Source organism: Antrostomus carolinensis, unplaced genomic scaffold (genome assembly GCF_000700745.2).
Source record: "Antrostomus carolinensis isolate BGI_N321 unplaced genomic scaffold, ASM70074v2 scaffold11604, whole genome shotgun sequence".
NCBI lineage: Eukaryota > Metazoa > Chordata > Aves > Caprimulgiformes > Caprimulgidae > Antrostomus > Antrostomus carolinensis.
In genome coordinates, this window is record NW_010308717.1 from 5249 (window position 1) to 30204 (window position 24956).

The 24956-nt window shown below is 34.8% G+C and overlaps 1 protein-coding gene across 1 annotated transcript; it reads left to right on the forward strand.

Moving 5' to 3' along the window:
- The first annotated feature begins 1331 nt into the window (after nt 1-1331).
- Nucleotides 1332-24677, forward strand: USP15 (ubiquitin specific peptidase 15). Its single transcript, XM_010165867.2, has 16 exons — nt 1332-1408; nt 8046-8190; nt 14809-14982; nt 15334-15492; nt 16179-16403; nt 17905-17988; nt 18079-18173; nt 18348-18536; nt 19394-19509; nt 19640-19915; nt 20234-20304; nt 20666-20781; nt 22671-22820; nt 23234-23337; nt 23915-24003; nt 24310-24677. Exons 1-16 carry the CDS (start codon nt 1395-1397, stop codon nt 24493-24495), a joined length of 2193 nt encoding a protein of 730 aa, XP_010164169.2. The 5' UTR covers nt 1332-1394; the 3' UTR covers nt 24496-24677.
- The last annotated feature ends 279 nt before the right edge of the window (nt 24678-24956 follow it).

Here is a 24956-nt window from a genome sequence, read left to right on the forward strand (position 1 = left end):
AGTATTTTAGAAAACAACTTTACATTGAGTTTTTAAATTTTAAAATGTATTACATTTTAATTTGATTTGAATTATATAAAAGCTTCAAATTTGTTTTGAAAAGTTAAATGTCAGTTCAAAATGACTCAGTTCAAATAACTTTTTCTAAAATGATTACATGTATGAATGTGCATAATTTAACTTTTGTCTTGAATTTAAGTAAGGTTAAACTGGCTTCAATTTTCTATCTTTCTCGTGAACACAGTCTGTATATTTTACTTCTTTGAATATAATGTTCAAAGAAGAGTACTGAAATTGTTGAAGGAAATCTACAGGAAACCTTTATGAAAATTGGTCAGAATACTTTAAAAATTTAGTAACATTTTCTTCACATGGTGATATATCTTTTCTTTTGGAAAACGTTTATTAATAAGAAGTTGAAAATAAACGTGAAAATATACTCAGGATAATTCCCTGTGTTGGGAAAAAAAAAAATCTCCTTACAGAGTTTAGTTCTTGAAAGGTGCTTAAAAATATCCCAAGGAGTACGCAGAATTTCTTCTCTTAATATTGTGGTATGTATTTCAAAGCTTTCCAATGACAGCTGGAGCTTTTTGCAAACCAGTTGGAGTTGCGTAGCGTCAACAAAAAAAGAAAAATACACTGCGAGATAGTTGTATATTGTATTTAGTTGTTACATTCAGAGGGTCTTTGTGATTAAAATTACCAGTATTCTTGTATTTAAAAATGGTCTTAAATAGTGGGGATAAGTGATAATGGTATTACTTTTGGCAAAAAAGGTTTTTAAAGGTTATTTAGTATTGTGCATAATATTCTGGAATTTTTTAACAATATTAATAAGATAATTTTAATTAAATGGTTTCATGCTGGTATTACACTAACCTTGAAGTACGTATCTTTATTATTTTTGTATCTTGTCTCAACATCAATTTATGGTTAAATGAAAAATTCATAAAATTTCCATGCTAGAAACTTTACATTCTAGGTTTTAGAACATTGAAATATCTATAGTCATATTACTAACTGAAAACAAATTCTTTTTAGCAAAGTGGCCTATGATTTTTGTTTTGTTTCTTTTTTTGCTTTTTGATTTTAATAGCTTTGTTTCCTCAACATGATATGAAAGTTTAAAGTACTGTGAAGCATTTCAAGTTTTAGAAGATGGATTCTGAAGGCTGCATGTCCTGAATCTTTTTAGTGCTTTGCCCACTTTTTAAAAAAATTTATTTTCCATGGTTTTTTATATGCATTGGTTATTTGTTAGCTTTCTTTCATTGTTTTTAATATCTCCACATTTTTATCTAATTTATCATTTTTGTTTTTAAAGGTCCCCAGGTGCATCAAATTTTTCAACGCTACCAAAGATTTCTCCATCTCTATCAAATAATTATAACATGAACAACAGAAAGTAAGCAATATACCTTAAAACATTATCTAATTCAATCGCCCCAGTGTGACATAAACAAATTTTGATGTTTTATAACTCCTAGCGTAAGGATTTTGATTTGTTTTGCTATATTTTGGATTGTGACTTGTTACTGGTTACTTTTTCATAGTGTAGGTATTGTAAAACGTGCTACCATGAAATGAAATGCAGTTAAAGATGTTTGGTAACTCTTAGTCCTCCGTAGAATAGACACTAAAAAAAAATGTTGAGCATATTAAGAAAATATATAAAGACTTCATTTAGAGTTTAGCATGCTAAAAATACATTGTTGTTATTATTATCCTGCCTGAATTTAGATGGACAACAAAAAAAGTATAAACTACTTACATTTATGGTGGTCAGGTTTTCCCTTATTTATTGATGCGAAGGTATTATAGCAGCATATGTGATATCACACATTGTTTTGAGACCACTACAGCTGAGTTTTTTGACTTATAATGGTTGTCATAGTGATTATAGCCATTTATTAATTATCAGCAACTTAAGTTCTGTGTCTTAGTGCTAGAAGATTTGAAAGAGATCAGTCTGATAGGTGTGCTTGAATATACAATGAGCAGAGGCTTAGTAAAATAGGCTTCTCACTTTTAAGGGTTTTCTCCTTTATAATCCAAATCGGAAGTTTAATAAAGAATGTGACAAAACTCTAAAAGAAGAGCTTTCATAGTCCAGTGGCCAACTTTGTGTGTAATCTTTTTTTGTTGTACACAACTGTAAAAAAAAGTTGGTGAATATAGAAAAACATGGAATTATTTCGCTTTAACAGATAATGGAGCATCTTTCAAGTGCTTGAAACGAGAGAGCACTCATCTTTAATACAAGCTGGGGGAAATTGAAGAGGCTTATTCTTACAATTCATTCAAATTTAAACATTTTTTCCAAACATGCATTTTGTGATCAAACATGAAGATGTTAAATATTAAAAAGGTGACATAAATATTAAATATCTTATACAATATCTTCCAGTTAAATACTGCATTTATCAGAAGTGATTTTTCCTAAGGGGTGAAGTGTCACTTGTGCTTCTACCAATTGTGAGTAGCCCCAACTCTCACTGTTAAACAGTTGAAATCCATGTATTTAACTGCAGTCTATTGTACTCTTTGTGTGAATGTGTAGTAAATAAAAAGTATATTGTATCTATGATTGTGTGAAAAATTACTTGACCAGAGCTGAGCCTCCAGCTGTGAACTGATCTCTCCTTCCCCCATTGCTTATGCAAACAACAGTTACAATGCCAAAACCAAGGCTTAACAGTTAATTTTTCCTGGGGAGCCACTGTATTAAATCAAGCCAGCAAGGCTTTCTTCTTTTTTTAGCTTTTTTTTCCTTTTTTTTTTTTCTCTTTTTTTAATCTTAGCTTCTCCCTAGTGATGCTATAGTTATTTTTAGGAAGCACTTATGAAACCTGTTGCCAGCTCTTGCAGCTTTTAAAGATAGTTTCTTCACTTGCTTCAGCTTATTTTATTTTTATTTCTTGCTTTATTTTGGAACCAAAATGGGAGCTTCTAGAACTTAAGTTAAAATTCTGGGGTTGTTTTTTGTTTGTTTTTTTAATTTGAGGATTTTCAACAGAAATTTATGTTTAAAAGGAAGTGATAGAAAATTCAGATTTCATAAGGAATTGTTCCTTTGAAGTGCCTGAACTATAACTTATACATCTGTAAATCAGACAGTAGGTACATGTTCTCTATAGTGTTCTGAAATACCAGCCATTTTTTCTCTTGTAAATCAAAATATTATATATCTGGATGTTATCTAAGGCAGATATTTGGTGCAGAAGTATGTGGTTTTCCTTATAATGCAATAATCCAATACTTATGAGTTTAAAATAAATAGTTACAAAATCACAAATTTATAATTCACTACAATATATAAAACAGGATAATCTTTAGCAGCACTTCTGTTAGAATATATGTTCAAGATGAACTAGTTCAGTGATAGAGAAGTCATATCCATTAGTACGCTATGTACTTTAAAATACATACTGTTGCATTAAGAATTTTTGGCTTCAAAAGGTAAATGGAAAGATATATCTCTCTATTTAATTGTATTCTATTGTTCTGGGTTAAGATCAGTTTCTTCCTATGTTCTAGTCTCCTCGCAAGTATCTCCTTGTCTAAGAAAGCACTTTTCCATTGATTAATGCTATCTTCTTTTCATTACTTTCCTAATTAACTACTTAATGTCAACTTTGTCTGGAATTTATTTTCATGTTTCTGCCTTATTGTCTCTTACATTGCACATTATCTTTAGTACAATAGTGAAATTACACATTTGTGGCTTTCCAGGATCCATTGGCACCTCCCTACAGACATGAGAGGCTGTAACTCTGAAAGAAATACCAACAAGAAATACCAACCCCCCTCATGGCAGGGTGTTGAAACTATGTGATCTTTAAGATCCCTTCCAACCCATAACATTCTACGATTCTGTGATTTGTTTTGAAGATAATTTTAGCTGACAAAGCGGATTTGTAAGGCAGAAAATGCAAACAACAGGTTGTGTGTAGTAATAGTTACAAATGCTAGTTGTTGCCTCGTTTTGCAATTATTATAGCTTGGGTATAGAGTATAAATCATGTTAAAACTCTGAAAAGTATCATGTTACTTTGTACGGTACGCATTTCTGTAATGCTTGTCTAATCCAGGACGTGTTCTCAGTAATAGTAAGTCTCAAATTGGTAAATATTTACTTGTGTGTTTAGCTAGTCATATGTTAGATAATAGAAATAGGTTGTGCAAATTTCATCAGGTCCAAACCCTTCATTTCTGTAAACGTGAGTTTGCATTTGATGGAATGGAGGATTCCAAATAATTGATCATTGATGTTCTTTTACCTTTACAGGTGATCTTGTTGAAAGAATAACATAAGAGGATTAGCATAATATGTGTTAGTGGATTCAGAAGAGCAGGGAGAGACACCCGTCATTTAGGTCTTACTGGAATTTCTGTTTATTGCTGTTATAAGCAATACATTTCATGTCACTTATGGTATTTTTCAAATTATGTGGGGAGGTATTAAAAACAGTTTAACAGGGATTTTGCTTGGGGAAGTAAGTGAAAAGTTTTGTTTTCTTCATGTGTAACCACTGTTTCATGCTCCTAAGATTACTTGCTTCATCATTCAATAGTGTCAGCTTCTCAGAAGACAGACAGCTGGCAGCTTTGTTCATGTGCTTGGTATATTTCAATATGATTATTTCAAGAAGTATAAATGTTTATTACATCACCTGTAGAAACAGTTTCTTTGTGTTGCACCTGACACATAGGCAAATATTAAAAAGGAGGTGATTATAATGTTATCTTTTGTTCTCCAAACAATGATCACGAACAGTAACAGGCAGTAGTCTTTGTGTAGTGAAATGGGCCTCTCTTGCTGCTTCAGGCATCTCTAAAAAATTATGGAACCCAATTACAAGTTTGTTGAAGTGGCTGGTTGCAAAAACACATTGGCAGTGTGTTAAAGTGGTTGAAATATTATGGAGCTCAGTTAAGTTTTAATTTTCTAGGCTCATCCTTGCAACTCAAATTCCTTTTGCAGCACTTGTTTTTGCTGTATGGCACTCTGCTGTCAAATTGTGTCCTTTCCAAAGCTAGTGATGCTTTTCCGAACTACTCTGCTCCAAATCCACACTTCCCAGAATTACTACTACACAATGAGTGCTCTGGGCTCATCATCACCTGAAAACTGCTTTGAAGTTTAAAGGCAGGATACAGACCGTACATATAGCTCATTTTAAATATGGCAACTCAAAATGTGTAGATTTACAGATAATAAAATCTTATTTGGAAACCTCCCTCTACCATTTTCGCTACTTCAAGAACTCTGTCAAGCTGTTCATTTTTCAAGTCTTGCCCTATTTTTTGAGCAGCAATTTCTTATAAGTCATCAGTGTTTTGTTTCTGTTATTGCCCTTACTTGTCCTCCTCATTCTAATACTACCCCTCTGCTTTTCCATGCATTGTTCTTTCATTAAAGGCAACTTTCTAAAGGTTTTTCAGGAAAAGCAGATGAAACTTGAGGACATGCTATCACAAGTTACTTTTTCTAGGGCATTTATGTTCAAATTAAGTTTATGTAGAGTTGCTTTGCATCTTTACTTGTTTTTCATTGTTAACCATTTACTACTGACTGTTAATACTCTGGTTTTTGTCCAGTCTCAAAAGTGTGAAAAGCGCCATGTAGTTTAAATAAAAATAATTCTTCCAGAAAAAAATGAAGTTTGCAGACCGATAAAGCTTTAAAGAGACATCTCCTAGTCTCATGGATATAGCATGCACTGTATTTTGCTGCATATGTTTTGATAAATATAACACAGAACCGTGAAAGAGAAATATACGAATGGACTTGACTCATGGGATGAGTGTGGTAAACCATATTCTCTAAACCCCTCAAATGTATTTCTGTGGGCCAGTACAGAAGATGAAAGAGAAATGGCTTTCCCTTTCGAGAAGTAAACTCTGACAGTTTGTCCTTTAGAGCAAACCAACACTGGGATCTATCTGCATTACAGTGTTCTTGAATTAAATTATCATTATGTTACTCAGCTAATTTGAGGAAATCTTTCACATGAGTGCACTATGGCCAAAAGACACCAACTGCATTTCCTAGCTTTCTAGTGTCCCTCCTAAGGTGGAACTTCATGAAAAAAAAAAAGCTGCAGAGAAGGAAAAGAGGAGGGGGGTGAAAATCACATTCAATCTGTTTTATTACCCCTGCATCTCCTAAATTTCCAAAAGAGATTTCTGTTAACCATGTGAAAAGTATCAGGTGAGGAAAGCAGTAGGGAGCAAGCAGGGCTGAAAGTAGAAGCTTATTGTGTACCCTCTACATGTGCATTTCTCTTGCTACTCCACACTGTTGAGCTGGGCCAGGGGGGTTGGTTATATTGTGGAGCTTGCATTAACACTGATGGCAAGCTTGTGCTTTTTCTTCTTGGGGGAGCTAAGGCTTGCCAACTTAAGAAGAATTGGGGTTGATTGCAGTAGCTGGGCTGCAGCTGCAAAGGGAGGTGGAAGGTAATTTTCCTTGTAAAAATACATGTGTAAACCAGGGACTAGTGATAGGAAAGGGATGACCGCAGGAGCTGGCTTCAAGGGTAAATGGGCCCTGGACTTATTAAAGGATGTTGTGTAAGCTAGGGTGAATCATTTAAGTTAGGATTAAGCTAAACAGGGAAAACTAACTTTACAGGAATTTTTCATGGAAAATGACAAGTAAAATACTTAGCTAGTTTGAGGTGAGCCAGAGAGCAGAGAAAACGCATGTGTATGGAAAAGTGAAGAATTGATAGGAGAGTCAGCTACTAAAAAGAGATGATCAGATGTAAAAGTTTGAGAACAGCAGCCTTAAGGACAGTGGAGCTATATACTGCACAGATTTCGGAAGCCATCAAAAAAGGGAGAAATTTTCTTCCTCTTCTGTTTGAAATTTTCAATAAATCTTGTGATTAAAACAAAACAACTGATGTTTATGAAAAGTGAGTGTGCACTGAAGGGACAGTTGGAGTTCAATTGGATGTAAAGAGTGTGATACAGTTCAGGAATAATGGCTGGAGTGTACCACTGGGCACTTGCATCCTCAGACTTTTACAATTATAAATCTCAATTAGTTATGAAGATTGATTCTTTGCACTGCATATTTCTCCTTGTCATTCCTAGCAATTGACTTTCAAATTTTTACTCAGGTTGCTTCTAATGTGAATAATGCTTATTGACTGCAGAAATACTCTTGAACTTTAGCCAAAACTACTGTCATGCAGATTTCATTATGATCAGTGCCTGAAATAGTTTAAGAAAAAGTTTAACCTTTCTGGTTGGTTGTTTTTTCTAACATCTCTAATATTACTGAGCATCCTTTTACAAGATTCTTTTACCTTTCTAGTGTTCTCAGATATGCTTACTTTACTCTTTTGAGGGCTATGCTATATTTAGTATTTGCATGATTTCATCTGGAAACAAATTGCTTTAAATCTTACCGTTTTACCTATTTCAGTCTTCTCCAGTTTCTCCAAACAGATGCATCACAGAGATTTAAATGAAGTTGTTACAAGGCATTTTGCGCATTCTTTTACCTCTCAAGGCTTTCCTGCATTTGCATGCTGGATTGTGCTGTCCTAGCAGGGAAGCTATAAATAGACTCTCTGATGCAGTGAGGCAGCTATGCCATAGTGGCCTTGGAAATCTCAGCTTTCACCTGTAACTCTGCATTCCCATTCCCACCGACCTCACTCTTGCAGTAGCAGGATGCAAAAAGGACGTAAATGATTGATTGCTGCTGGTGGTGTCTAAAGTCTGAGTGTATTAAGTTTGATGGAGCAATGGAGAATGGAGTAAGCTGTGAAGCTGCTCCTATCAAAAAGGGGTAGGGATATAATAATTACAGTTATTGCAGTACATTAGATTTTGGTTGTTTGCACAGGTGACTTTTAAACTGAAATTAATGTTATTGCCAAAGTGAAATACTTCTTTAAAATCCTTTCTTGTTCACAGAAGTTACTTTAACTTTTTTAATCATTTAAGTTTATAAAGTACTTGTATGTATTAAAGTACTATAGAGTACATGTTTACATTGTGAAAGGTGTTTTGTTTTTTTACAGTGTGAAAAATTCAAACTATTGTCTCCCATCATATACGGCTTATAAGAATTATGATTATTCAGAGCCAGGAAGACACAATGAGCAGCCGGGCCTGTGTGGCCTGAGTAACTTGGGGAATACATGTTTCATGAATTCAGCAATTCAGGTATGTACTTCAGAATAAAATGAGCTTGTCTTATTACTTGGAAACTAATATCTTAATATATTTTGTCATGTTTGGAAACTAATATTAAGAGACTCTGTTAAGTAACAGGATAGGATTGAAAGTGAGGAAATAAAACATCTGTATTGGTATAGTAGAAAATTTTATTTACATATTTACAATCCTTGTTTCCCATTTTTGCACAGTGATCAATGTCCAAAAGATATTTGACCAGCATTTTACATGAGTCAACCCTTAAGTGGGATTCGTTGGTTTTTGTAACGATTGCCATGCATGCATGCAATGAAAAATGCTTTTCCATTTTGAAATGCGCTTGAGTATAAATTGTAGTGCTGAACGGTCAAAAAGTTAGATGACTGGTGGTTTATTGGGCCTTTATTTCTAACTAATTATAATGTACTTTTAGTGCACAGGTTAACATGCAGGGATCCTTTGAACATATTTTTCCTTTGACCTTTCCCCTTTGAATAGCTGCTGTTTCATGAATGAGATATTTTAAAGGAATGTAATAGCTTATTTCTCTTGCTATGACTGCAAGAGAAGTACTCTAGGAACACTAGGATACCTAGTGTTACTCTTAGCAAGATAAAAAAAAACTTAGTCCTTTTAAATGGAAGCTGCAGTGGTAGATTAATTAATGATCAGAAAAAGCTAATAGTTTAATTTGGTTTTGTCATCAGTCTTATGTCAAAAAACTGTAACGTGTATTTACAGTCTCATTTTTTTCCTAATGAGTATAAAGATACTAGATTGTAATCAAGCATACCTCAGAGTTAATCTCCTTTGTCATCACAAGGGTTCCCGATTCATGTTTGTGGTTTCTTTGGGTGAAAATTAAAAAAATAGTGTTGAATTCCTTCTGTAGCCTGGTCAGGAAAAAAGTAGTTTCAGATAGATTTGTAAGCTAAGTTTATGAAGTTGTTGAAATTTGTTCAAAGGAAGAAATATTGCAGAGTTTCATAGTCTGTGCAGATTTTTTAATCCCTTCTTTGTATGTAGAATCAGAGAATAATTTGGGTTAGAAGAGACCCCAGAATGATTGTGGGTCCCGCGTCCTGTTTGTGTCCATTACACTAATCTTGTCACTGTGCACTTCTGAGAAGAGTCTGGCTCCACTTCTCTTTTGCCCCCCATTAAGTAGCTGCAGACAGCAACAGGCTCTCCTCTTAGTCTTAATCTTCTTCAGGTTGAACAAATGCCTACAGCTCTCAGCCTTTCCCTGTATGTTGCTCTCCAGCTCTGGGACCATGTTGGTGGCCCTCCTCCACTCTTTCTTGCACTGGGGAGCCCTAAACAGGACAGTGCTCCAGCAGCAGTCTCACAAGGGCCAAAGTAAACTTTTTTCCCCCTTACATTTTCATGTTTTTTCCATCAGTGCGATTATATATACTTGACTTCTTAAAAACAGCTGCTGATAGCTTTGCAATGGTATATTTCAGCAATTTTCTTTCTTCAGAAAGCTGATTAACGTTCCCTCTAGAGTGACTTATGGCTGTGAGTTTATCCAGACAACACACAACATCTTTCACCAAAACCTGAAGTGGATAGGCTTTCAGTACTCTGTTTCAGTTGCCATGGGCATACAGAGTTTGGGTTAAGGTGTATTAGCTGAGCGGTTTTCACCACATATGACACGAAGCACTTCAGACAGAAGTAGGACAGACAGGTATAAAGTAATAAACTTTTCCTCCTATTACTTGGATCCTTCTTTCAGACAGTCAGCTTCTTGGTCTTTTATTAGAAGGCGGAAATACATAATTTCAATGTCCCTTGCGTAAAATTGTTATGAAGTAGGACAGCTGAAGAACCAGGATACTTATAGGAACACTCAATTTTTAGCTCAACTTCATGATCTCATTGTCAGCTTCTCATTTCCTCGGTTTACTGGCATAATAGGTAATGATGTTTCTTTGCTTTGAAATTTTATTTTTATCATTATTTTTATGTAATATCCCTTATGTGAAGTGAATAAATGTTTTCTCCTTACCTTAGGATTATAGGATAATTTGGGTTAGAAGGAGCTTCAGGAGGTTTCTAGTGCAATCTCCTGCTCAAAGGAAGTTCAGCTCTGAGGTTAGACCAGGTTGCCCAGGGCTTTATCCAGTTGGGTCTTGGAAACCTCCAAGAAGGCTGCACAGCCTCTCAGCTCCACTGCCTGACTGTTCATACAGTGAAAACTTTTTTCCTTATATCCTTAACCTTTCTTGTTTCAACTTGCCCATTGTTTCTTATCCTCCCACTAGGCAGCACTGTGAAGAGCTTGGTTCCATCTTCTCCTTAACTTCCCTGTAGGTACTAGAAGGCTGCTGTTGGGTCTTCCTGAATAGTCTCTTCTGCAGGCTGAATAAGCCCCAGTGCTTCAGCCTTTATTCACAGAGCAAGTGCTCCTGACTGTATTGGTGGCCCTGGTTCTTCATTCATTTTATTCTCTTTTTATTAATTGAAAAATCAGAGTCCTTGCAAACTCTTTCATGAGAGCTTTCCCATACTTAAATTGTGTGGATTTAGAGGAGGATAATGTGACTATTTTTATGTGAAAGTTTCATAGGACAGGTAGACTCGCTAACAAGATTATAGTCTAATATTGGAATTGCAGTATTCTAATGAGGCTGCAGCATTGATATAGATATAAAAGGCATTAAAAATAAATGTTGTTTATTGTTCACATTCCTGTGCATCTTAATTCCTTTCACACCCTACTAGTTACAGCTATGCTCTTTAAACAGTAGACTATATGTCTTTACAGATTATTAGGTCTCCTTTGTGACTCAATAGTTTAGCAGATTGTTAGTGTATGTATCTCAACAGTGCATGCAGTGTTGCGTAATACAGTTGATGCACAAATTGTGTGAAGCATTTTTTCGTCCAGTCACAGAATCGCATTGACTAATTTTCTTGGAGGTTGATTATGATTCCTTGATACTGATTACATAAATAGTTGTTATCCACAGATTGCTCTGCCACAGAAAAATCTTAATTTTTTTTTCTTTTTTTTTTCCAAGTAATTAATATATAACATGGAACTATGATTTCAGTGACAACTTTTGTCATGCTGAAGACTGATCCTTGTCTTCCATGGTTTGTCTCATAGTTGGTCTTGGAGTTTCTACATTCTGTTGCATCTTTTCCCATGATCATTCAGCAAAAAAAACAGTTTGGATTCAGACTTAGCACTTCACAGAAGTTTTGTTGGTTAAACGAAACTTGTGAAGACTGCAGTACCTGAAATGAAGTGCTGTTCTGTTACCTCTTGAGTTCACAAGTGGTTTTCTGTAGTTTTACTGTATTTGCTCAGCTTTTTTGGTTTCTGTTATTCTTCATCTGTTGGTATACTTGTTAGTTTACCTATGTCTGTGTTTTTAAAAAAAGATTTTAAAACTTCCAAAACCACTAGGCTAAACAGGGCACATAGCACATAAATCTGATGATTTTGCTGTCTAGTAGATTGTCTTGGTTCTAATAGTTTTGGGGTTTGTGTTGGGGTTTGTTTGGTTGGTTGGTTTGGTTTGGGTTTTTTGATTTTTTTTTTTTTTTAATTGATGCTTTCCATAAAGCTTTCTTCCCATCATTAGAAAATAAGAATGTAGGCTTCCCTTCAAATTGGCTTCTGGATGCTTTTTTCCCTGTGACTTTAATCATGATCTTAAATATGAAATATTTCTCCATTGTCACCCTTTTCAAGAAGTAAACATGTTTGTAACTATTTAGCTTTGTCAGTTATGTTGAAAAGGTCAGTGGGTTTGTGGCCAACTGTATTACTTCCTTTAACAGCTACTATTTTAAAAGTTATGACATCTGATATTGTAGGGAAGATGTCAACCCTATATCTCAGCAGTTGCCATGTCCAGATAGGTACTTATGCATTCCAGTACTACATACAGTGTCATTTTATGTTGGAATGTGGAAATTGATATAAGGAAAAAGGGAAATTATCTGTAGTAATATTCCTCACTTATACATACACATATAAATTAATATTCTGAGAAAGTGACAAAACTAATTTATCAAGTTGTCCTGTTTTTTAGCTAAAACAGAGCTGGGTTTCTTTTCAGTAGTTAGAATAGTGCTGTGTTTTGCTCTCAGCCTGGGACTTGTTATGAGAGAGACACTGATCACACACCAGTGTTGGCATTTTTGTCACTGGAAGTGAAGGACTTTGTGTTCTGTTAGTCCACAAGCACAGGATCTAAGTGGGTGAGGAATATTTAAATTAATAAGCTAAACTGCCATTTGGCCATGCCAATGGGATATTCCATATCATATCACATCATGTGCAGTATATTAGTGAGGGTCTCTTCCTCTTTTGTCTCGCTCTGGCTTTCACTCGGGCTCTCGCTCTTCCAGGATTGTGGTTTTTTGGGATTGTCGCTCCTCCAGGATTGTTATCTGGGAAAGGGCCGGGCTTGGTCAGTGGGTGATGAGCAGTTGCACTTTGTATCACCCCTTTGCATATTTTGTTACTGTTATCATTATCACTACTATTTTAATATTAGTATTTTTTTAAGTTTTCTTTTATTTCTATTATTAAATTGTCCTCATCTCAACCTATGAACCTCCTTGTCCTTGACCCCCGATCCTGTCCCCTATCCCCTGGGGGTAGGAGGGAAGTGGGTGAGCATCTGTGTTGGCTGCTAGCCAAGGGCTAGCCCAGTGAAACTATCACACCAGTGAAAATGAGAAAAAGATACATTAGGTTTTTTGGTGAAACTACACACTGTTGGCACATTGTGTAGTGCTTTACTGAGAACCTATAGAAAAATTTACTGTTTTCGCATTTTTCAATTCCTTGTTCTGGACATTCCTCACACTAAGCTGATCAGCTGAACTGCTTTGATCTCCTAAACCAACCCAAAAATAATTCAGAAGAAAAGTGAGGAGGAAAAGTATTTTTTTTACAGGTTAGTGAGATGAATATGTTTATTGTGCAATAAGGTGAGAATCAGCAGGGAAGGGGAAGGACTTCTTTGGGCAGTAGGATTTGTCACATCACTCAGATTGAACATGCAGTTTTACCTGAAGTTTAGTTTTATTTATAGTTAGTTTAGCATGGTTTACCTCTATTGTTTCTGGGTATCTGCTGGAACTTGGTAGTCCATCCATTCATTTAGATTGATGCTAAAAATAATCTTTTGGAAACTCTGCTTGACCACTTGTGTATGAATTTGAGAGACCAAGTGTTTCTCTTCTTAGCTGCATGGATCAGTTCAGAACTGACAGCACAGATCTGTGAGGGAGGAGGGGCTTGGGATCACCACTAGTAGGAATAAAAGCTCTTTGCAATGTAGCAAGAGGAAAATGAGATTTCTCAACCCTCAGAGTCCAAAAGGGCTGGTATATGAAGATTTTTTTTTGCAGTGTTGACAGCTCATGAAAGCTTTAGGTAACAAGGGAGAGAAAGAAAGGAATGCGATATGGGCATGAAACTCGGGTCTGTACAGCACATGACTGATTTTCGTTTGTAATATTGCACAGCTATGATAGGCAGAAATAGGAATAACTTTTTTTGCCCTGCTCAATAAAGTTGTAATTCTTCTAGTCTCAACTGTTGCATCATACACAGTAGTGTATGCAGAGCTATAACTTTTGTTCTTCCCTTTATTTGCGGAGAGGCAGATGAGACTGATGAAATATATGACCTTTCTTGGAATCTTTAATAGAGGAAAGAATGCAACAAAGCTTTTAACATTTAATAAAGAAACTTTGCTAAATTTATATGCTAAGTGGCATGGCATGGGGATCATTCTGAGTGTTGGAAAAGTTTTTATTTAAAGACGTGTGAGGAGTAGCACAGAAAAACTCAAAGTGGTTTCCTGAAATTGTAAATCATACTTCAGTGATTACATCTGCAATCTCTTAAGTGCTGACAGAAGAGACAAACTGGTGTAGGGGATAAGTCATTCGCTCAGTCTAAACTAAGACCCTTGCTTTCCTGGAACTAATCTCAGCTATAAACAACTTTACAAAAATGAAAAAAACATAGGAAGGGCTACACCAATTCTGATTCAAGATCTAGTCCGTCTAGCATAGATTACTGTCTTCAGCAGCATCCATAAGCAGATATCTAGGAAGAGAAAGAATAGGGCAAGCATCCTCACGTTCCCTTCCCTCCCACCCCTGACAAAAAAAAATCTCTTTCAGTTTTCAACTATTTTCAGCTCACATATTTTTCTGAATGTGGTGTAATTTGATTTAGTAAGCCCTGTTGACTCTCTCTTCCAGAGTACCTAGGCAGTCTCTCCTTGAGGCCCTGTAAACTTTAGACATCTATAAGAACTTTCAGCAAGGAATTTCATAACACTACTGTTCATCTACCAAGAACCACCTTTTGTTTGTTTTGAACCTCAATACAAATTGTGTTGTCACACTGGTTGGCTGTACTACTACGTCTAATAAATTCTGACGTAAAGCTTTGGAAAAATATTTATCTGTGCGTAACTTGTAATGGCAGTTGCAGCCAGTCTTGGTTTAAAACCATTATTTGTTTCTGGGAAAGACCTTTTTTTTTTTTTTTTTTTTAACAAACTTAAACAAAGTGCAAACATTCTTTGTTTAGAACTAATTTAAATCACTGTTTTAAAAATTTTGTATTTCTGTTTACAGTGTCTGAGCAACACACCTCCTCTTACAGAATACTTCCTCAATGATAAATACCAAGAAGAGCTGAATTTTGACAATCCTTTAGGAATGCGAGGTGAAATAGCAAAATCTTATGCAGAGCTTATCAAGCAAATGTGGTCAGGAAAATACAGCTATGTTACCCCAAGAGCATTTAAGGTCAGTAGGGAATTTAACCTGAATGTATATTTTCAGTTTTGGTTTTGTGGTTTAAGTATACAAAACTTATGTTAATATGCAAAAATAAGAATTTGAAGTAATATTCATCAGTATGCAGTCCATTCATTTCACTGTTTAAAAAACTTGTCTGTGTATTTAAATGTATGAGCTGTCCTTGTGCTCTGGTCTTTGAGAATTAGTTTTGACTTCCTGTCTCCATTGAAAAGCTTATCTTTTATAACTGTGTAAGTTTTACCTATTCAGCTTTCTGCTGTGGTATCTCAGAAGGATCTATTCTTTATAACAATGAAGGTATGAGAAATATTTGTTTGTTTGGTTGGGTTTTTGTAGACACAAGTGGGACGATTTGCACCACAGTTTTCTGGTTATCAACAACAAGATTGTCAAGAGCTACTGGCTTTTCTCTTGGATGGATTACATGAGGATTTGAATCGAATTAGGAAAAAGCCTTACATTCAGTTAAAGGATGCAGATGGGAGACCAGACAAGGTAGTGGTTTTGGTGTTGGTCTTCATTTTAGTCAAGGCTATACATTGTGAGATACTTCTACATGATTGTGCACTGAAAGGTTGGAACACTGATCCCATGTTGCTTTTTCTGGAAGAGATTTCAGAAAATAAGCCAAGACCTTAAAATGGAGATCTTATTCAAGTACTTGTGTAAATTTCTGTTTGTTTGGAAGGTAATTGGGGGAGTGGAAGGGTGGTAAGGCTTTGTTAAGACCTTTTTGTTCAATTCAATGCTGAGTTCGGTTGGAAAAACAATTTCCATTCTGTTGTTCTTTTATTCTTATATCTACATTATATAGCATTCTGTCTCTCTCCAGTACTTTTAATTTAGGGAATTTAATTGAGCTACAGTATATATAATTTATTTTGTTACTAATATGTTACTTCAGATGGAATTTTTAGTTCTATATGCACTAGTCTTGCTCCAAGCTACTTGAAGTCTCTCTCAGACTATGTAATACTACTGGCAGAATCTCTGACTTAGGAAAAACATACATCTCAACCTGTGTTCCTGATAGTTGTCACACATATCTTACAGGGTCCTTTGGAGTGAGATTTCTATGTTTAGTTTGTAACTGAGAATGTTCTATAAAGTACTCTCGCTAATAATTCTCACTATTCATTTCCTACTACTTTGTCATAACCCAGGTCATGCTTTAATTACAGGTGGTTGCTGAAGAAGCCTGGGAAAACCATTTAAAAAGAAATGATTCCATCATTGTAGATATATTTCATGGCCTTTTTAAATCCACCCTAGTTTGTCCTGAATGTGCTAAGATATCTGTAACCTTTGATCCCTTTTGTTACTTAACACTTCCATTACCCATGAAAAAAGAACGCACTTTGGAAGTGTATTTAGTTAGAATGGATCCACTTGCAAAGCCTATGCAGGTAAGCCTCTTAGTTTATGTACAAAACTCGTGATTTGTGTGGCATTAACAATGAACCTGAGTTCCTTTACATTTTTAAAATTTGTAAGTACAATAAGCATATACAACAAGCTTTAGTTTTCTAGTATGTGTTCTGAAGTTCAAGTTAGAATGCACTTATACATACCTTCCTGTATTTCTATCAGTTTCAAGGAAGATATTGGTAATTTCTTTATGATTGTGTTAATAAGGCTTCTTAATCTTTTAAATGTGTGCTGTCCTCATTCTTTATTTTAGTGTTGCTATAATGAATTTGTATGGTTATAAAAAAAAAATTATACACTTAATCCAAACTTAATTTCTCACTTTATTAGCTTCAAAGGGAAATACTGGTAGTCAGTGATGCAAAAAAACCATTACTAAATATATTAGGTAGTCCTGAATTCTTCTGTGCTGTCGTTTAATAGTCAAAAGAAAACATTTCAGATTAGTTTTCTTTGTAAAGAGTCTCTCTTTTGCCTTTTTTAGGAAGGATGGTATTATACACCTTAGAATGGCAAGCAGTTAGGCAGACTTGCAAAAAGGCGGTAGAACCTGAAATCAGAGTACTGTAAGAAGGAAAGTGAGGGAAAAGGAGTGTTCTCGAAGGCAATATGAGTTAGGGAAGTCAAACATAAAAGAAACTAGTGGGAGATGAGCCTGCTAGAAATTAAATTATTTGTGAGAATGGGTTTGCACAAGGGACATACAGTAGTTGAAGATGACCCTGTATGACATGTGAGATGGTTATGCAGGAATGAATCAAGATTGGGAAGAGTTTGAGTTCAGTAGAGTTTTTGTGAGTCTAAGTAACTATAAGACTTAAGAAGATACCAAACACATGCTGTACTTGGCAATTAATTACAAAGTTATAATACCTTATTTCTAATTAATCCTGTCTTTATTTGTTATGGAAATCACAGGTAAGAGTCCTGTTTGGAGTTTCATTACAAACTGCAGGTGTACTGAACTAAGGGAAGCCACAGAGAGGTTTCCTTTTACTGTTAATCATCAGGTTCTGTCTCTGCATATGAACTTAGAACTCAGTCTTTATTCATCATCTGCCATTGCTTTTTTCCCCAGTAATAAACAACTTGTGCCGTATTTCAAATTTAAGAATCTAGTCAATTGCATGCATACTATTTAAATACTTAAATAAGTAGGTGCTGTTGAAATATAAATCTAAGTAATTAGTGCTGTTAGTCTTCTTAAGGAGAAAGTAAAGTAACATTTTAAAAAAATATTGTATAGACTAATAAATGTAGTATTCAAAGTGTGCATGTTTGAGTAGAGTTGTGAAGGTAACTATTATGTTTTCAGCAACTTACGGCATTTGTGTTAGTTTGTGTACATATTTTACCCCTTAAGTTCAAGGATCTGAAAGAATTATGTGAAGTACGCTCAACATATGATAAGTTGTTTGGTTTTTTCTCATGCATATTTGTTCTCTTAAGAAATTAAAGTGATACTTTATTTTTTTTTAGTACAAAGTAGTTGTTCCCAAAATTGGAAATATATTGGATCTTTGTACAGCGTTGTCAGCTTTGTCTGGTGTTGCTGCAGATAAGGTAAGAGTGATTTCTTAGATGAAGCACAACAATGAATGTTTTAACACGTATTAACCTGATTTAATTATGTATACTCCATTTTCTTTTTAGATGATTGTTACTGATATATACAATCACAGGTTCCACAGGATATTTGGCATGGATGAAAATCTAAGTAGTATTATGGAACGTGATGACATTTATGTGTAAGTAGAGATAATATGCTTCATGTCTCTGCATTTTGTTTAGTTATTTGCAAAATGTTAAAACCTAGACATAAGATAGAGACAAATCTTGGGGTTTTTATTATTTTTTAATTTCCCCTTTGTAGCCTTTTAAATGACAGTTGTTCTTTGTATTTCTGATTGTTTTTCTTTTAGATTTGAAATTGCTATCAATAGAACAGAAGATACGGAACAAGTTATAATTCCTGTGTGTTTAAGGGAAAAGTGCAGGCACACTAGCTACAGCCATAGTGGTTCTTCACTGTTTGGTCAACCTTTTCTCATAGCAGTGCCTAGAAACAATACTGAAGATAAACTCTATAACCTGCTGCTGCTAAGAATGTGGTAAGGTTATTGTTTAAAGAAAAACACATGATTAACACTAATAATTGGAATCAGTAGGCACTTATTTTACATGCATTGCTAACAAGCTGGTTAGATTTTGAGTACTTTTATTTGTTTACTGTTAAATATATTAAGTCTAAAATTTTAGCCACTTGAGATGTCAATGAGTGTGGATTTTAATTTTATTTTTTAGTAGTGTGACCTCATCCAAAAATTATTTTAGAAGATATTAGGGAGTTAGTCTGTATTGTCAGTTTAGGGGAATTAATTCTGCTGTATACAGAGCTTTTTGTTAGGGCTTGGTAAAATGAAAATGTTTTGTCAAGTATTCTGCTATGCTTATACTTCCTGTATCTACTATACACATTTATGTACTAATTTATGTTGTAAAACTACATGGTAGACACTTTCTGAGACTAGACTGGAATAAGTGTCATTATATGGAAGAAATTATAATCATATAACATCCAGTTTAAATTTGTGTTTTATATTCTGTTGATGTAACTTTCTCTGTAAGTGAACACACCCCCCCCCCCCCTTTTTAAAAAAAAAAAAAAAATATGGTTAATGAACAGTTAAATAAGTGGTTTCTGGACAAACAGAAACTTAACACCAAGAATCAAGTTGTATGAAATCAAGTAACTGCCAAAAACATAAGATCATAGATGAGCAGAATTTCAGATGAACCTGTAATAGCAGACATGTTAGGCAAGAAAACTGTTAATTCTGAATAAATCAGAAAGGAATGCAGGACACTAGAAAGGATTTGCTATAACCTTTTTAATTATGTGGCTTGAACAATGTAAATATTTAAAAATACATTTATTCTAACGATTGCTTTCATTTGTTATATTAAGCCGATACGTAAAAACATGTACTGAAAGTGAAGACACTGAAGGATCCCTACATTGCTGTAAGGACCATGGTATCAATGGTAATGGCCCAAATGGAATACATGAAGAAGGATCTCCAAGTAAGAGTTGGAATATCTAAACTTGTTTAGTATTTTGTGTTCAATTTGAAACTGAAGTTAATTCTGTAGTGTCTTTCAATTATTGTTATTCTACCTAATTTCTTCCTCCTTATTCTTCCAATTGTTTCAGGTGAAATGGAGACAGATGAGCAAGATGATGAATCCAGCCAGGATCAGGAACTTCCTTCAGAGAATGAAAACAGCCAGTCAGAAGACTCGGTAGGAGGTGACAATGACTCCGAGAATGGGTTATGTACTGAGGATACTTGCAAAGGTCAACCACTCACGGGACACAAAAAGCGACTGTTTACATTCCAGTTCAACAATTTAGGCAATACTGACATAAACTACATCAAAGATGATACCAGGCATATTAGATTTGATGATAGGCAACCTAGGCTTGATGGTAAGTCATGGGGTACAGGTTGGGCAACATTTGATTCTGCTACTTTTTTTTCTGACTCCACTTCCACAGAACGATGTTTCATTTTCTCTGTATGCTATTTGATAGATCTTCTTTTCCCATAGTAAATTTTGTATAAATAATTAATTTGTTATAGTAATTAACGCTTAGAAATGCAGAAATTGTATGTGCTTCAGTCTTTCATCTTAAATTCCTGCTAGCATTGTCTAATTCATTTTGAAGAGTGTTTGCCCAAAGTTAATACAATTTCACATAAAAAGCAAGAAATAACATTAAGAGAAAACATGTTTTTAATCTTAGAAAGATCTTTCCTTGCTTTGGATTGGGATCCTGAATTGAAGAAGAGATATTTTGATGATAGTGCAGCAGAGGTAAGCTGTTTACGTTGCTCCTCTTTCCAGCACTAACAAGACTTAAATGTGAAAATTTCAACTTAATTAATGTAACATAAGAGAGTCTTCAAGTGAAGCAGCTTGTATATCTTTTTTTCACTTTATTTGTAGTAAATATGTTGTCAGAAATAAACATCACTTACACATCTAAGTAATTGGCAAATCTGAGGCTTATGAATTTGGAAGTAAATCTGAAGTTGTGAAAACTTTTTGCTTGAACGGTTTCTAATCAGTTTTTCCATATATAGGAGCTTTGTAGTTACTGTTTGTAGTAAGACGACATCACTAAAATGAGTTTTGTTTCATTTGTTCTCTTAACTCAAGAAATACTTCTCTTTAGGATTTTGAAAAACATGAAAGTGTGGAATATAAGCCTCCCAAAAAGCCTTTTGTGAAATTAAAAGATTGCATTGAGCTCTTCACAACAAAGGAAAAACTAGGTGCTGAAGACCCATGGTAAGGACAAAAAATTAAAATTGTTATGTTCTATGGTGTATTCCTCAAAATGTAATCAAAACCACACTTGAACATTAACAGAGATATCCGTTTGATTTCTTAATGCTATTTTGAATATTGTCGTTTGAAGCGTGTTTGAAAATTCTCAAAATATTTTCTATTTTGATCCATTGCTTAATTAAAATTGTTACCATATATGGAAGGTTATGTTTGTATGGGAGACAATTAATGCATTCAGAATTAGAAGGGAGGGTAGATCGATAAGATTCCCTAGTCTGTGAACTGTGAACCACAGTGAATAAATAATATCGTGCCAAATCCAACACAGTGGTTTAAACAAATATTCCTTTCTGAGATGAGAAAGGTTGGCGCATATTGAAGGATTTCTGTGCAAATACATAACTTGCCTTGCATTGATATATGAAATAAAAATGTGCTTAAACAACATGTTTGTGGGATGAGGGATGTCTGTAGTCAGTAGAACCTCTCAAATTCATGCTCCAACCATTAAGTTTTTGGCAGAGACTTCTATAGTGATTCATAGTTCTTCCAAATATATGATTTGGAATTATATCTGAATATTCACAATTATAAGATGTTCCTGTAAGATCCTTCTTCTCCAGGAATTTTCTAGCAGATAAGAATCCTTCATCAACACCTGAAGCTCAGAATTAAGTTTGAAAAGAGGGTCTGCCACTTCTTTTTTTGTGGATACTTAAAAGTTTTGGAGACTTCCAAGCTTTGTCATCAGAGATCCTCCTTTATTTGGGCAGGGGAGGGAGCTAACTAGCAAGTTCTCATATTTTTCTGGGTTGACTAGATGATAAACACTGGATAGAGTATTTGAGATACCATGTAACTCAAGTGTGGTGTAGTGCTTCCGTTTTTGCAGCAGGTTTTAAGCAGAGTATTTAAACTACAAAATACAACTACTGATGAAGTCAAGCAGTTGCTACTAGACATCTCACAGCAGGTCATTAATCACATTGTTTCTTCATTTGTCAGGTCTTCACAGGTCTAATCTACAAGAGTTTGTAATCCCTAGTGCAGTGCTATTTGTATTCCAGATATTCTAAGCCAATCAGTTACAACCTGACCTTACAGTTCTCCTCGTTTCTTGGTTCTATCTGATGTTGCTATGTAAAGACACTTGTGCAGTCTTTTTCAATTAGGGCTCTTCTCTTTTCCCTAGATCTTTGCTTGTTAGATACCAAGATGTAGAATGTCAATAGACCACTTCACAGAAAAGTTGCTTTCATGCATTGTTCTTACTTACCTTCCTCCCTGAGCCTTAGTTCTTGAAAGATTCAAGTATGCATTGCGGGGAACAGAAATTTATAACTCTCATCCCATTTAGTACTCACCTGCTAAGGAGGCAAGTTTTTTTAGTAAAGAGATTTTTCAGGTTCCAGTGTGCACTTTTATCTGGTTTTAGTGATAGGTGGGATGGGATGGGAGATGGATGAATTTGGAAACTGAAACGTGGAAGAGCCACAGTTGTCTGTTGTTTATGGCTTTTCATACTTCACCTTTCCTGAAGTATTTTCATAACCCTTTGTCTTTTTTATAAAATATAAGAAAGCTGTGTTTTGACTAAAAATACAAGGACTACTCTAGGAGATGAGAATGGTGTATTGAGGGGCACTACTTTTGTTTTTAAAATGCTGTTGAGCCTCACTGTGAGCACACTAGTACCTCATGTTTTAAACTGGAAGGGATATCGATGGCATTAGTAACAGAAGGTGGAACATGTATGTGTGTTTCAGCTTTTGCTCATCCAGTTCCTCCTATGTTACTGGCTTTCTCTATCGTAATGTATTTTAAGATACATACAGACTACAGTTATTTAAAATTGTTTGTTTGGTTTTTGTTTTTTTTTTTCCTTTTAGGTATTGTCCAAACTGTAAAGAACATCAGCAAGCTACTAAGAAGTTAGACTTGTGGTCACTACCCCCTGTACTGGTAGTTCATCTAAAGCGCTTTTCCTACAGCAGATATATGAGGGACAAGCTGGATACATTGGTTGACTTTCCGATAAAGTAAGAAACCTAAGTATTTTGGTGCTATAAGTGTAAAAGTTACAATGACGAGGACATATGTTTAATCCAGCAACTATGTTAAATTATTTTGTTCTCAGCTTCAATGTGTGGATCCTGTAAACGCTGATGGCAAAATGCTTGTAGGTGAAAAGTATGAACTTGGAAAAATAATAATAGTAGATAAGTATGGAAGTACTATATCAGTAGTTTTGGCTAAGATTACTGGTTCCTGTTCCACTCCTCACAAAATGAAAGAGAAGCAGTGTCAGTGTAGTCTGATACATGTGTGCTTTATGAGGAATATAAAGTAAAGGGCTTAAAGACCACCAAAATGTGAAGTGGTTAAAACTATTATTAATATGACCTTCTTTTGGGTTTTTTTATGTTTGGTTTTGTTTTTTTTTTTTAAACAGCGACTTGGACATGTCAGAGTTCCTTATTAATCCCAATGCAGGGCCTTGCCGCTACAACTTGATTGCTGTCTCCAACCACTATGGAGGAATGGGAGGAGGGCATTGTAAGTTGATTTCAAATATCATAATTCTATGTCAGCTTTCTTTCCATGTTTATTTTGATTTAAGTACTGATCACTTTGAATCAATGGCATTATTTAATGATTGAGGCACAATTTTTTCCATTATTTTGAAATGTTTTAACAAGTATTCTAACACAAAAATCTATATGCAATGAGCTTTCAAGGATAATTGTAGGTTCTTTTACACTTCTAGTTATGCATATTGTGAAAAGAGAAAATGTGAGAGCTCCATAAGAGCTGCTGTACTCTTGACAATTGATGTTGTCTTACTTGTCTGTATTTTTGTACATTGCACATTTCCTTGAAAGAAGAGAGAAAAATGAAAAAATGACTGAGAGATTTTTATTTTGACTGTCCTTTCTCACTATACGTTCTCTTCAACAGGGGAGTTTTATTGATTAAGCTTTCTTTGCTTAAGAAAAAAGCATGAAAGTATAATAGTGATAATGGGTTTTAGTTTATTAAATGTCAAATGTTTGACAGCAACAGACTCCTGCAATTGATTGTATTACATCTATGAAGATAGAAAGTCCTTAGACATTGTACTTTTTTGTCCTAGATACTGCTTTTGCAAAAAATAAGGATGATGGAAAATGGTACTACTTTGATGACAGTAGTGTGTCCACTGCATGTGAGGACCAAATAGTGGCAAGTACCTTTTGTGTTTCTAAAATTGTGACTGTTGATGATGTTTTCTCTTGAGGGAAGAAAAATGAAGAGTAAATCATGAACCTTGCAGTAAATTTGTAGGTAGTAGTTTGTGTTCTTTCAAAAAGATAGTACAAAACAAAAATGGTTTGCTCCAACATGCAAAAATAACTTACATGAAAGCTTTGGATTTCTTTGTATTTTTACCTTGTAGACTTGGAAGCAAAAATTAAAAAAAACTATAACTTGGATTGTAAATGTTTTGTCTGAAGCCTCATGAGCATATTACACTTTTCTATTTTACAGTCCAAAGCAGCATATGTGCTCTTCTACCAGAGACAGGACACAATCAGTGGAACTGGCTTTTTCCCTCTTGACCGAGAAACTAAACAAGGTGCTTCAGCTGCCACAGGCATCCCACTAGAAAGTGATGAAGACAGCAATGAAAATGATAATGATATAGAAAATGAGAATTGTATGCACACTAACTAATGGAAGAACTAGAAGCCATAAAAGAGACTTTCCTACTGGGGATACCTATTGGAAGAGTGAAATTGCCCACCAAATTAAGAATAAAATCTGAGATGGGGAATTTCAGATAACAGAATGTAAATCTTTATTACATTTTAACATGTGCAGTACTTGAAGTGAAACAATAAAATCTTTAACAGAAATTGTCTCTAATGCATTTACAGTCTTGTATTCACAAGCTATCTATAGGAAATCACAAATAAACCCCTTCTAAGTTTTCTGCTGCTCTTCTGATGGATTATGTTTTGTTTTGGATGTGATTTAATAACTAAAATGTTAAATCTGTGGACTTCTGACATTTATTTTCTTAGTACTGCAAGAATACTACTGCCAAGTCTAGTTTCTGGATGAATATATACATGTTCCTTAGGCTGTCACATGGACTACAAGTAAAAATGTCATAAATATATAAGCAGTAGTTT

Bases quoted from the DNA above. Each gene is read 5' to 3' on its own strand.
- USP15 (XM_010165867.2), top strand. The intron at 8,191-14,808 runs GTATGTACTTCA...TTCTGTTTACAG, and splicing joins TCATGAATTCAGCAATTCAG to TGTCTGAGCAACACACCTCC. The intron at 17,989-18,078 runs GTAAGAGTGATT...TTTTCTTTTTAG, and splicing joins CTGGTGTTGCTGCAGATAAG to ATGATTGTTACTGATATATA.